Source organism: Gracilinanus agilis, chromosome 5 (genome assembly GCF_016433145.1).
Source record: "Gracilinanus agilis isolate LMUSP501 chromosome 5, AgileGrace, whole genome shotgun sequence".
NCBI lineage: Eukaryota > Metazoa > Chordata > Mammalia > Didelphimorphia > Didelphidae > Gracilinanus > Gracilinanus agilis.
Genome location: NC_058134.1, coordinates 206,795,346 through 206,807,858, shown reverse-complemented (window position 1 = coordinate 206,807,858; position 12,513 = coordinate 206,795,346). Strand labels below are relative to the sequence as shown.

Here is a 12,513-nt window from a genome sequence, read left to right as displayed (position 1 = left end):
TGTATTGAATCTGTTAATAGGAATGAGCAGTTCACTTGTTCCAACCTATTATCATTAACTAATGAGGGAGTGATTGTTTCCCTCAATTAATAATCCAATTGAATAATATCTTCAAGGATTTTAATAAACCTTGATCTCTATCTCTGACTGTGATTTGTTGGATTAACTCAGAAGAACCATGACTATGAAGTTTTCCTTCACCAGTTGCCAGGTGGATCTCTAACTGACAACTTCCTTGGAACTCTGAGAATAAACCAGGTCTGTGATGGTTTCTTATATCAACTATTTAATACTAACAAATAAGGTAAAGGAAAGGATTGGGGTGAATTGTGAGGAAAGAGGGATTAAGGGTAAATCCTAGACCTTATCTAAATATATTGATTATAAAGCAGTTGGTATCTTGAGGCCTGCTTGGCCAGCTGCCTGGCCAGGCCAGTGGCCTGACCCTAATTGTCTGAAGGTTTGTCTCAGTTCACGATGATTTGGCTTTTGTAGTTGATCTTCTGGTTGGTATATATGTTGGTGTTGATTTTATAGATGATGTTTAATAACTGAAGCTGGATGCTGTTATACACAGAATAGTCTATGAGCAGCTTAGGCATCTAACAATCCTGAGATGACCCGTCCTCCCACCAGTATCTCCAGATTGAGACTCTAATGTCCTGAATTTTTCTGCTTATATAGCCACATCCCAACTGACTTTTTGGTCTCATGCCAGCTCAAATGCCCTTACAGCACTCTGTGTTCCAACCTAGTAACTGGCGATCATGCCTGGCCAAAATGCCTCCTTCTTGCCAAGTATTTACAAGAGGAATGGTGAGTACAAGTTGTTGTTTAGTTGTTTCAGTTGTGTCTGACTCTTCATGACACTTTTTGGGGTTTTCTTGGCAAAGATTCTGGAGTGATTTGTCATTTTCTTCTCCAGTTCATTTGATAGATTAGGAAATGGAGGCAAACAGGGTAAAGTGACTTGCCCAGCATCACAATGGTAATAAGTATCTGAGGTATGACTTGACCTCAGGTCTTATTGACTCCAAGCTTAGGGCTGTATCCACTGCACCACCCAGCTGCATATTAATAAACAGGATTTGCATGCCAGAAGTAGTATAAAAATTATCATTAAAGAGATGTATAAACAGAGAAGGAGGAGAGTCAGTCATGTGGTGAAAGAGAAGACTATAAGAGTACCCTTATGCTGTACTGGTAATCATATAATATTGAAAGACCCAGAAGAAGGTCCATAGCACATTGGGTAAAAACTGTGGAAAATCTATAAAATAACACTGAGAAGAGTTGCATAGAATTTAAAAGCATTGATGGACAGAATGTCTATATTGATGAAATCATAGATTCACTGAAGTATTTTATTTTATTTTATTAAGTTCTCCTGGTCAATTGGCAGTTACAATTCTTAGAAAATGACAATCTTTGAATATATCAAAGTTGTAGAAGACCAAAAGAGCAATGGAAAGTAGCAAAATGGGTGTAAATAGGATAGAACGTATTTGCAATGAGAACCTATAGTAAGAAATGGCAAAAAGAATACTTTAGTGAATCTGTAAATTAAATGCTGAAAGTATTTGTATCAATCAACAAACATTTCTAAAGTACCCCCTTCCTAAAATATTAAAAATAAAGTCATTATTTAAATAGGTTACATTTGATTTCCATCTCACTTAGCTTGGGAAGTTAATCAAATATTTCTTGACCAAGATGTTTAACTTCTGAATAAATTATTATCATTTGTATAGATGTCATTTCTGATATCCATTTCTAGATTTCCTAATTATATATTAGCATCGTTGTGTCATTGTGGAGGGGGATAGTTTTCTTCGGAGCCAGGAAGACTTATATTCACGTCTCATCTCTGACACAGTGTACTAGATTACTCTCTATGATTAGAAATTGCAGAGAAGATAGTTGCTGACTTACAATGGTAATGGAAGCTTCTTCACATAGGAGTTCCCTGTACCAATGAAATCACAAGCCCAATTCTTGACTACATATTATAGTACAAAAATCATAGTTCTAGATATGAGAAAAACGTCAATGACCCTGTTCATTATTGTTTTATATGTGCTATATTAGTTTTAATTGGACTTTAGACCCTCTGAGAGCAGAAGACTAGTTTTATATTCTTTTAACTCTTACTATGCCTACAAAATGCTGAGCACATAACTGGTACTGACTAAAAACTGATTTTTGGTGGGGCTTCCTCAATTCCTGGAACTGAGTTTTTAGAAAAGTGGATCACTGGACCTTTGCTTCCAACTCTCTGGGTAATAGCAAGGCAAAGTTCGCAGAGAAGCCACTTAGCAGCCTTTTTTAATAGGGCTACCTTGGGATTAAACTCTTTACCATGGAAACTCAAAGGATGCTATAGTTAAACTGCTTTTCAACAAAGATCAGGCCTATTACTTTCCCTTTTAGGAAAGAAAATATTTCTTCTTTTTGTAGTTATGATCTTCTTGTTTCCTGAACTCTATTAGTATTTCAAATTCTACTCTAGCACTGTCTAGATGAACTCTGCTAAAGTTATCTTTGATCCATTTTTGAAAACCCTATTTTTCTATTCCCAAAACTGATTCTAATATTTATTATGTGTGAGAATTTATAAAGTTTCCCTAAAATGACTATTTTCTCCAAGCCAATAACATTTTCTATATATACTATTCTACTTACTCTTGCTAGATGACATCTTCTACCCACAGAAAATTCCCTTGGAGATTTAAGAGACTTCCATTGCAATATCTACACCAGTGATTCCCAAAGTGGGTGCCACCGCCCCCCTGGTGAGTGCTGCAGCAATCCAGGGGTATGGTGATGGCCACAGGTGCATTTATCTTTCCTATTATTGCTTTTTTAAAAAAATTAATTTCCAGCAGGCTAAGGAATATTTTTTTTGGAAAGGGGACAGTAGACCAAAAAAGTTTGGGAACCACTGATCTATACTGAATTAGCATGTTAAACACTTAGGAAACTAAAAAAGTAATAAGGAGATGATCAAAACAACCCAAATTGTAGAAACAAAGAAGATAATGTGGGGAAAACCCCAACCCTATCTTAAAAATATTTTTTCTGAAAGGAAGCATTTCCTTTGCTAGTATTTCCATTGTCCCTAAAAATATTAAAGCATGTTAGGTTGGTAATAAGAGGAAAAGGTTTTTAGGTTATGTTTAGTTGCATTTTCCTTGTTATTAAATAGCAGAATCCAGATTCCAGAACATCTGTTACTTTGCTTTCAGCTTCCAACTTTCTTTCTAGTTCTTATTTCTAGTTAATTTTACTGGTTAGTTCTTCTTATCTACTTGTTTAACCTCTTGGCCATTTTTTTTTAAATCTTGAATAGGGGACAGCTGGGTAGCTCAGTGGATTGACAGCCAGGCCTAGAGATTGGAGGTCTTAGCCTCAGACACTTCCCAGATGTGTGACCCTGGGCAAGTCACTTGACCCCCATTGCCTACCCTTACCACTCTTCTGCCTTGGAGCCAATACACAGTACTAACTCCAAGATGGAAGGTAAGGGTTTAAAAAAAAAATCTTGAATAAAACCCTCCAACTTTGTAATTCACAGTTTGAATATTCAAATGAGGCTAAATGGATAGAAGCAGAAAAAAGGCAAAGTTATTGATATCAGATATTCCTAATGATTACAACTGTCCAAAAGTAGAAAAGGCTGTTTTAGAATATGGTAGTGGCTTCTTCCTTATTGGAGGTAGTGAAGCAGAATAGCCATCTGGTTGGGTATTTTATAGTATTAATTTTTTTTGGATATGAACTGGACTATCTATCTAGTCAATGAGAGTCTGACCCTGGAATTCTGAGAAGTTCGATACTACTAACTAGAAGAGGGAAAGAGACAGACCAAAGTAGTAGTATTTGGAACAAGCCATGAGGCATAATAATTTTTCAAATATTTTCAAACAAATAAGAAAAGTATTTATAAAGAGTTTACTATGTGCCACCAACTGTGATAAACTGGAGAGCGATTATCAGAAAAAAGACTATGTAAAAAAGAAGGGTGAGGCAATCCATAGGAAAGTCAACTGACAAGCTCCTTCTAGGAACAAAGGTAATAAAGTAATACTGATCTGATTGCTGAGTCCAGAACAAGAGGTAGAAAGCTGGTAGAGAAGGTGACTGGTGAGAAATGGTAAGATGATTTCAGCTAGACTTCTACATGATATGTTAAGCAAAATTTGTTCTGGTGATTTGGGATTGTCTGAATATACTAGGTTAGTTGAATCGAGAAGATAAATCCTAGAACACTGAAACATCTGATTACAACTCTTGGAAAGGTTGGTTAGCAGGAATTGTAACTGAGGCATAATTCCACATCAAGATATGTATGGAGATCTGGAGTTAATAAATGCTCTTCTAATCAAGTGTACCCCATATATAAATGACAGAAACTCTCTGATTCAAGTAAAATATTTGTTTCTTTGATATCATTTGTTTTTACAACTTAAGAGAAAGATTGATAAACTATATTATTTTTCTATCAACTGCTCTGCTTTATATCATTTGGATGTACTAATAAAGATTATTAACATCTTAAATTTTCTCAGCTTTAGCCACTTCTCAGAAAGCTCCATTGCTATTTCTTGAAGAGTTTTTTTTTTTATCAGTATTGGTTATATTACTTTCTTTCATACCTTCTAGGTATAAATTATTTGGGATTTTCCCTAAATTATGTATCCATTTCATTCAACTTACCTCATCATCCTTGTTTGTGCTCCCTACTGAGAGTTCTAATCACTTTAGGCAGTTTAATACCAAGGCAAGACATTTCAAAAAGAACTAATTCTAAAAAAGATCACCAATAAACGTAGGTAGTGAATTCAAGGGAATACAGTATCATCAAATGAATATAACTTAATAATCATAATTATTATTTTTGTTACAGAAAAGGATTTCTAAGTGAACCTCCAGGGCATAAGATCAAAGGGCGATACAGTCACAGCTATATTAAATTTTGACCTGGAAATAAAAATGTAGAAACTATCCTGGTAGTTATTTAACATAGCTGTTATCCTAGAAAAAAAATAGTTCTATGCAATGACTTTTTAAAAATCCCTGTTCCCTTTCCCCCAATATTAGCAGTTTCTTGATGATAATTTTTAAAAATGTTGTAGGGGCTAAACTATTGCTTCCAGTAATTCAAATGAGTATCCCAAGTCAGTGGCCTTAGAACATTTGTAGAAAGAAATGAAATAAGACTTCAGTTGGATGTCATTTTAAAATTTTAGGGATTTTATAAAGACTTCATGTATGGATAATTGCTGTATAAAAATAATCTGTTCAAAGCCCAAGCCAGATTTCTTCCATTTGGAAAATGGCAGAGTAAAGGATCTATTTTCTGCTGTCAGTTTTATTAGAAACATAATATAGTGTTGCCAGGACCCTATGAGAGCATCCTAAACGTGATCATCTATTAATTAAATCATAGCTGGAAAAATTAATTATATGCCCTGGAAGTTCTCCCCAATAAAAACACACAACAGGAACAACACCATCACCCAAACACAAGGATGTCAGAAACACAACACATTCACCATGTGAAAAAGGGGGAAATTCATGAATCACACAGAAGCAAGTGATTGTGTAAAAAAACAACTTTTCTACAATTAAGGAAAACTGGTTCTCACCGTTCTGAACAAAATGGCTGAACTAAGAGCATCTGATTGGCTATGCCCATATACCCTCCTCCTCATCCTATTGGAAGAGAGATGACAAGGGCAATAAGGCCCCAGAGCAGCATGGGAATGAAAAAGAGTTGGTTAGTATTTAAAACACAGAAATAAGTATAAAGTAGAAAAGGCTGGATTCTAATTTCCTTATTTTTGTCCTTTCCACTCCCTCCACCCCCCCCCCCCCAGTCAGTTTTCTGACTCACTAAGAGTGGTGTGTTCATATATAAAAGATAAACTTTGGGTGATTTTGGATCTAAAAAGACACCCTCATAACCTTATATTCTCAAAATTTGGCTAAAAAGAGGGTAAGCCTATTCTATTCATCAAACTCTTCCAAAAGTTCACCCTTCATTATCTAGCTCAAAAAATGTGTTTCTAGTATGTGCATATTATAATTTATATATTCTACTCTATTATCTTTAAGAGATGAAGTCTTTATCATAAACTGGTTCTAGCAAAACTGTGAATTAGGCTGTTTGTTCCAAACCTCTTTGATGTATCGTTTCTTTAACTTAAAAGGAATCTACCTCTCTAGCTTGTATGCTATCGTTTATTTGCTTTGTTGTCCTATATCCCCATTAAAAACTACTCTTAAAAAAAGAGCTTGTCATCTATAATACATACTTATTCTAAATTTCATCCAATATTCTACTTCTAAGAGTTACCTGCAATTCAAGGTTTTACATTAATAATGGAATAAAAGTGTCCTTTCTAATTAAAGGAATATTTTAAAGGAAGGGTTAAAACACATGTTGAGGCAGGCTTCCATTTTGTTTATTTATACTATAATGCCCTCTCTCTCTTCTTCCATGTGAGACTAACTTACACTGGTACAATACATGATATGCTACTCTAAGTAGACATTCCCACTGAAAAATGAGAGTTAGAAACCACTGCTTTCATCTATAATATCTGTCTCTTCTAAAAGACGCTGGAGGGACTGTCATGATAGAGATGGCTAACAGAGAAATTTTCCTTTACTTTTTTAGTTAAATGGATATAATTAATCATTTTTTTCTTTGGAAAATATTTTAAGACTAGATGTGATAGAAATGTTGAAATTAGATTTTAGGGAATAGGCTCTAAGGCAATTCTTTAACTTCTTTTCTCCATTCATCACTTAAAAGACCCTAGAAGAATCTCTCCCCTATTCCTTTCCCCAAGAAAGAATAGAATTAGATATGGTTGAGAAAATGAAGGAAGGGGATTTCCTTGATAATGACTCATGCTGGAAGACTCTTTTAAATGACTAGAAGAGACTCCACATTTGAGTTCCTAATCCTAGGAGGCACTGAAAAGAGATTTGGAAATCTGCAATTAAATCAAAGATAGCTCATATTTTGATTGATGTTCTGTGGGTAATATATTTTCCTAGACCTCCCATTTCCATTTGTCATCTATGTGGCCCAGAGCACAGTGTGGTATGTATTTCTATTACGCCAAAGAGATCATTTGTTTTTACTTCCTTCTATGCCCTCCACTGAACTCATAAGACAACGGTTTCAATTTGTTTTGCTCATAGGACATAGTTCCTTTCATGGGAAAAAGTAGGACAACTGTAGATCTATGCTATGTTTCTGAAGGAGAATAAAGAAAGGATTTCTCAAGTATTAAAAATTTCTAGAATAGTTTGTTCTTATTCTTAAAACTTTTGAGTAGCCAATTTTTTTAAAGGTTCAAAATCACCGCCATACCACACAGAAATTCTATGCATAGAAATAACTAGAGAACAGCTTTCTGGAAATTAATTGCTCATTTTTCTGTCTAACACTAAATCAGAATGAAGATTCAATATGCAGATGTAAAATATATCTTATATGTTTCCAATATATAACAAAAGACAAGAGAAGGCATACCTGGTCTGGGGAGGGTTTGTGGTTGGTTTGGCTGGAATGAGAAGACTTGAAGTGATCATCCTCATAATTGTCAGCCATCAGCTTCATGCGATTTTGAGTCTAAAAAGACATACAATATTTTTAGATAAAATTCCTGTGGCATGAGAAAACAAAATTCAAAAGCTTTAAAGAAGTTCAATAAAAGCTGACAATAACACTAAAACAATAACATTCAGCAAAGGGTTTTGGAATAATTATACATTAAATATAAGACAAATAACAGACACTCAAATTATGTAAGGGATTTGATAATAAATTATTTTTATTGAATATTTGCTTCCATCTTTATGTCTAAATAATTTCCCATCTACTTCCCATGCCTTAAAAGAAGACAAATTGAAATAGTGAGTGATCTTATGAGACTCTACTCATTTTAAACTCTGAATTAAAGTAGCATATAAATACTTCTGTGAGGAAATGAGCAAATATTACAATTTATAATCATTCAATAATATAAGGAATGAAGGTCATTTAGGATAATTCAAATTGAGCACTTTGCACTAAAACTGATCAAATGAGTAACATTAAGATGCTAGAAGGGAAATGTTTTAAGATTTACAGATCTGTACATATTTTTGTACCACCTCGTCCATATTCTAATAAAAACTACTTTAAAGATTGAACATTTTTTCTTAATGGCATATCTTAAATTGTTACAGACCTTGAAATGTTGGACATGAATTGAACATAACATCTGTAGGAAAACCACTCAGGCAGCTAAGTGTAAGATGTAGGGAGACCAACTAAAAGGCTATTGCCAATATCCTAGAAATGGGGTGAGGGGAGTCTGAATCAGAATAGTAGCTCTATGAGTTGACTCAAAAGAACATATAAGAGATGTAAAATTGACAGACTGCCAACAGATTGAACATGAAGGGTGAAAGAGTGGAGGGGTCAAGAATGTCACCTAGGTTGTAAGCTGAAGTGACTGGGAGAATGATGGTGTCTTCAACAATAATGAAGAATTCATAATAATGGGAGATTTTTTGGAAAAGATAATGAGTTGTTTTGATTCATATTGTTTCATATTGAGTTTGAGAGGCTTATGGGGCATCCAATTTGATCCATTCAAAAGGTAAGTGGTGATGTGAGACTGTAGCTCAAGAAAGAAGTTAGAGCTGGATTAAGTAAATCTTCATAGGCATAGTCTTGAGCATCAAACAGTGGGAAGTGGTAAGAGTAACGAGAGATGGTATAGAGAAAAAAGAAGAGAGTCTAGAACACAGCCTTGGGGGACACCTGTTGTTAGTGGGGCTGACCTGCATCAAGATCCAAGAAGAAGCAGTCAGACATGGAAAAGGAGAATCTAGAAGTGATCAAAAGCGTCAAAAGCTTCAGAATGGGCAATAAAGATGTTAAGAAAAATGTTTTATATGCCTTAATGGGCCATTAATAATATTCATAAATGTTAATTGTGGTAAGCCTCCACCAAGGTTCCCTTTTGATTCTTTTCATGCTATAGAAATGAGCCTAGGTTCAAAATTCACATCATCATCATCATCATCATTATAGTGTTGAACATTAAAAATGTTAAACATGCCAATTCCTTAAAAAGTTTGCTCCCTCTAAGTGCAAGGTTAGAGGTAGTACGGCAAAATAGACAAAGTGTTGTGTTCAAGACAGGAAAGCCTTGTATATATGTTTACATTTAGTGATGATATAAATATAACCAAAAGAAATGTGAAAGAGAAGCTTGAGAGGAAATTTTTATTTGAAATGATACTGACTTGCTTATCTCTATCAAGCAATCCTTTATAACCTTTATTCCCCAGTGACTCAACTGGAGTTCTTCATATCTACACTGAGGAACTAACAAAATTTATTTAGTATAGTAAGAAGAGGGGGCAGCTGGGTGGCTCAGTGGATTGAGAACCAGGCTCAGATATGAGAGGTCCTGGGTTCAAATCTGGCCTCTGTAGTATACAGAATTGGGGATATAGTTTTTTCTAGCTTTGGCTGAGTTCCAAAAAGCTGTTAGAGGTTTTAGAATCTTGAGGAGAGGCAGTTGACTGGATCTTCCGTGGAGGGAGGAAGTCAATGATCGAGCTCTTAGATTATCTAGCTTCAATATTGAAATTTAGCCTAGCATTGATATATTTACTTAAGAAATTATTATTTTAGATAGACCCTTTATATCTTCCTTTCCCAATACCACCCTGCCTTCCCTCCCTTACCTTAGTGGCTGTGGAGTTTATAAGGAGAGAAATTAGAGAGGAGTTAAATCTGTGAAGAGTTATCTAATTGACAGCATTATTTATAATTTAATCAAATCATCATTTATTTTCTTTTAGATAGCATTTTGTAAAACTGAGTGAGGCAGGTCCTTGCTCAGATTCCATCTTTACTTCCCTTCCCCCACCTGAGGTTCCTGAGATAACTAATAGGGCTTTCCTTTAATCCACCTTCCTAACCAACATCCTTCAAATAAACCCTTTGTGTTTCAATAGTCCTATTTAGTGTAATTTGTCTGTTAGTTATCAAGAGGGGAGAAGAGGGAAAGAGACAACATACTCTGGGCTCAGAGGGTAGCTGGGGCATCCATCTTGAAAGGAAGGTGTTACTTCAAAATAGGTCCCTTCCTGTGAAATTAACTAAAGCCTGTTTGTTAATTTCAGTTTAGTCTATTTCCCTCAGCTTGCGTTTGAGTCTAAGTCCCAGTCTGTAAGCCTGCTGTGTTAGCCTGTTTAGTTTAACTTCTTTCTCCCAAGAAGATCTCTGTTTCCCTTTTGTGTTATACTCCTGACCTCAGTCATATTATACCCTGAATCTCCTTTAATCTCAGCCTACCTGTAGCCTAATTTATCCATTTACCAAGTCTCCAACATCCTCCTTTCAATTCCCTTATCCCAAACACCTTTCCTCAAATTACCCCCATAACACCTCACACACTTCCTAGCTGTGTGACTCTGGGCAAGTCACTTAGCCCCCATTGCCTAGCCCTTACCACTCTTCTAAGACAGAAGATAAGGATTTAAAAAAAAGGATAGTAAAAAGAATCAGAAATTTTAGGACTCAGATTTTTTAGTAAAAATGAAAAAAATTTACACTATAATATTTTCCAGAATCTTTAAGACTAGAATTAATACAAGTACCACATTCTATCATAAATTTTAAAGGCATTCTCTGTATGTCATGCAAGAATGAACACATATGGACACTGCCACTTAATTTCTAGAATAATCATATCACTCACCTTATCCACAGAATCAAAGTCCATTAAAGGAATAATAATAACAACAACAACTAACATTTATATAGCACTGTAAGACTTACAAAACACTCTACATGTTATCTCAATTGATTATAGATGATAATAGCTTTTGATCTTCATTTATTTTATAAATCTATATATACTCATTTAACTTTTTGGTAAAAGGATTGTGTTAAAATTCCCTGGTCTATCATTTATTTAAAATCCTAGGTAGGAATTTTTTTTAAATCATCATCATCATCAATTGGAGAGATAAGCAAGGCGTCACTATACCACATATGAGGTTAAGATCTTTATTTGAGAGAGAATTTGCTACCTTTACAAACAAACTTTAGTTATCTCATAGATCTGATACTTCCTTAAGGGGAGATGAACATGCTATATAAGAGCTGCGAACTTCAGAGGATAGCAGTCCTTAATTTGTTATTCTCTTCAACTATATATTAAATACAAGGACAAACACTAAATTTATAAACTGGCATTTTTAAGAGTTCTTATTCTACTCTAAATACTTGAATGTTTGTTTGTTTTTTGGCAAAGCCATTGAATTGAATGGGCAGAATCCCCTATTCAAGAAATCTAGCATGGCTTTTTTTAGAATTTAGGTAAAACACTAAATGCCAGAGCTACAGTCATTTTTAATTGAGGTTATGAACTTAGAATTCCTAGGAATTAAATATCTAGAAAGCCAGAGGGTTTGTTCCTTCAGTTTTCTTGCTTATATAACTTTCCTTTATTAATATGATTTGAAGTTCACCAAGATAGACTAAGATACAGGCTTCATTTCACATCACTACCACAGTGACCACGTCACTTTATTTATCCCTTCTTATAAATCTGAGACAACTCTTTCCAAGATCCAATTTAATAACTTGTTTTTTGCAAGCTGTGTCTATTCTCCAAGAAAATTCAAACTTTTATGGTGTGAACAAACAAGAAAATGTGAGGTCATATTTGCTGGGTCCAATATGAGATTTTAAACAGAAGGATATGAAATGAAATGTCAGAGCAAAGTTCTTCTCTACCTCAGAGAAGACAGTTGACTTCCTTATGACTTCATATGGAGAGTTTTATAGAAAAACATTTTCAAGGAATTTGTCACAACAAACTTTAGCTATAATTCCTCCTTCTCTGGTATTAAATCTTACTATTCTTCATTTTCTCTTTCAATCAAAATAATTTCTTCATTTTCCTTCCCTCCCTTTTCTCTTTTTAAACTGACAATATATACTTAGACTGTAAAAGAATTATAGTTCTCCTCTGCTCTGATCACAAAAGTCTGAAAAAGTGTAAGAGAAACAGCCAATATAGATTTAGGAAACTGAAACCCAAGAAGTTTTAAAACACACAGAATAACTTGTGACCCCTAAAGAATGTATCTTATAATTTTATGCACCTTATTTTTTCTAAAGTTAGAAAATGAGACTAATAAAAGAAGGATGGGAGAAAACATGATAAAAAATAAAGGTACAATCTTCAGGCAGAGATCAAGTCATATACCAGAGAGCTGAAAAATTACTTCAGCTGTCTCTGTAGTAAAATCTTAGGAAGCATCAAAGCTCACACCTATAACAAAAACTGCATACCATAATAAAATGTAGATTACATATTTTCATCTCCTAATAGGAAAGAATAAACTAGGACAGAGAGAGAGAGAGAGAGAGAGAGAGAGAGAGAGAGAGAGAGAGAGAGAGAGCTGTCTCTTATACACATC

At 34.6% G+C, this 12,513-nt stretch overlaps 1 protein-coding gene across 3 annotated transcripts in view; it reads right to left on the bottom strand.

The window, feature by feature from the left end:
* ERC1 (ELKS/RAB6-interacting/CAST family member 1) overlaps positions 1–12,513 on the bottom strand; it is a 278,923-nt gene that overhangs the window by 56,680 nt on the left and 209,730 nt on the right. For 2 of the 3 annotated variants that reach the window (XM_044678370.1, XM_044678371.1), the window contains one exon: positions 7,550–7,648. In XM_044678370.1, the coding sequence (XP_044534305.1) occupies positions 7,550–7,648 (99 nt within the window). Of the gene's footprint in view, positions 1–5,688; positions 5,716–7,549; positions 7,649–12,513 lie in introns of those variants that run through there. The other variant, XM_044678372.1, reaches the window with a different exon arrangement.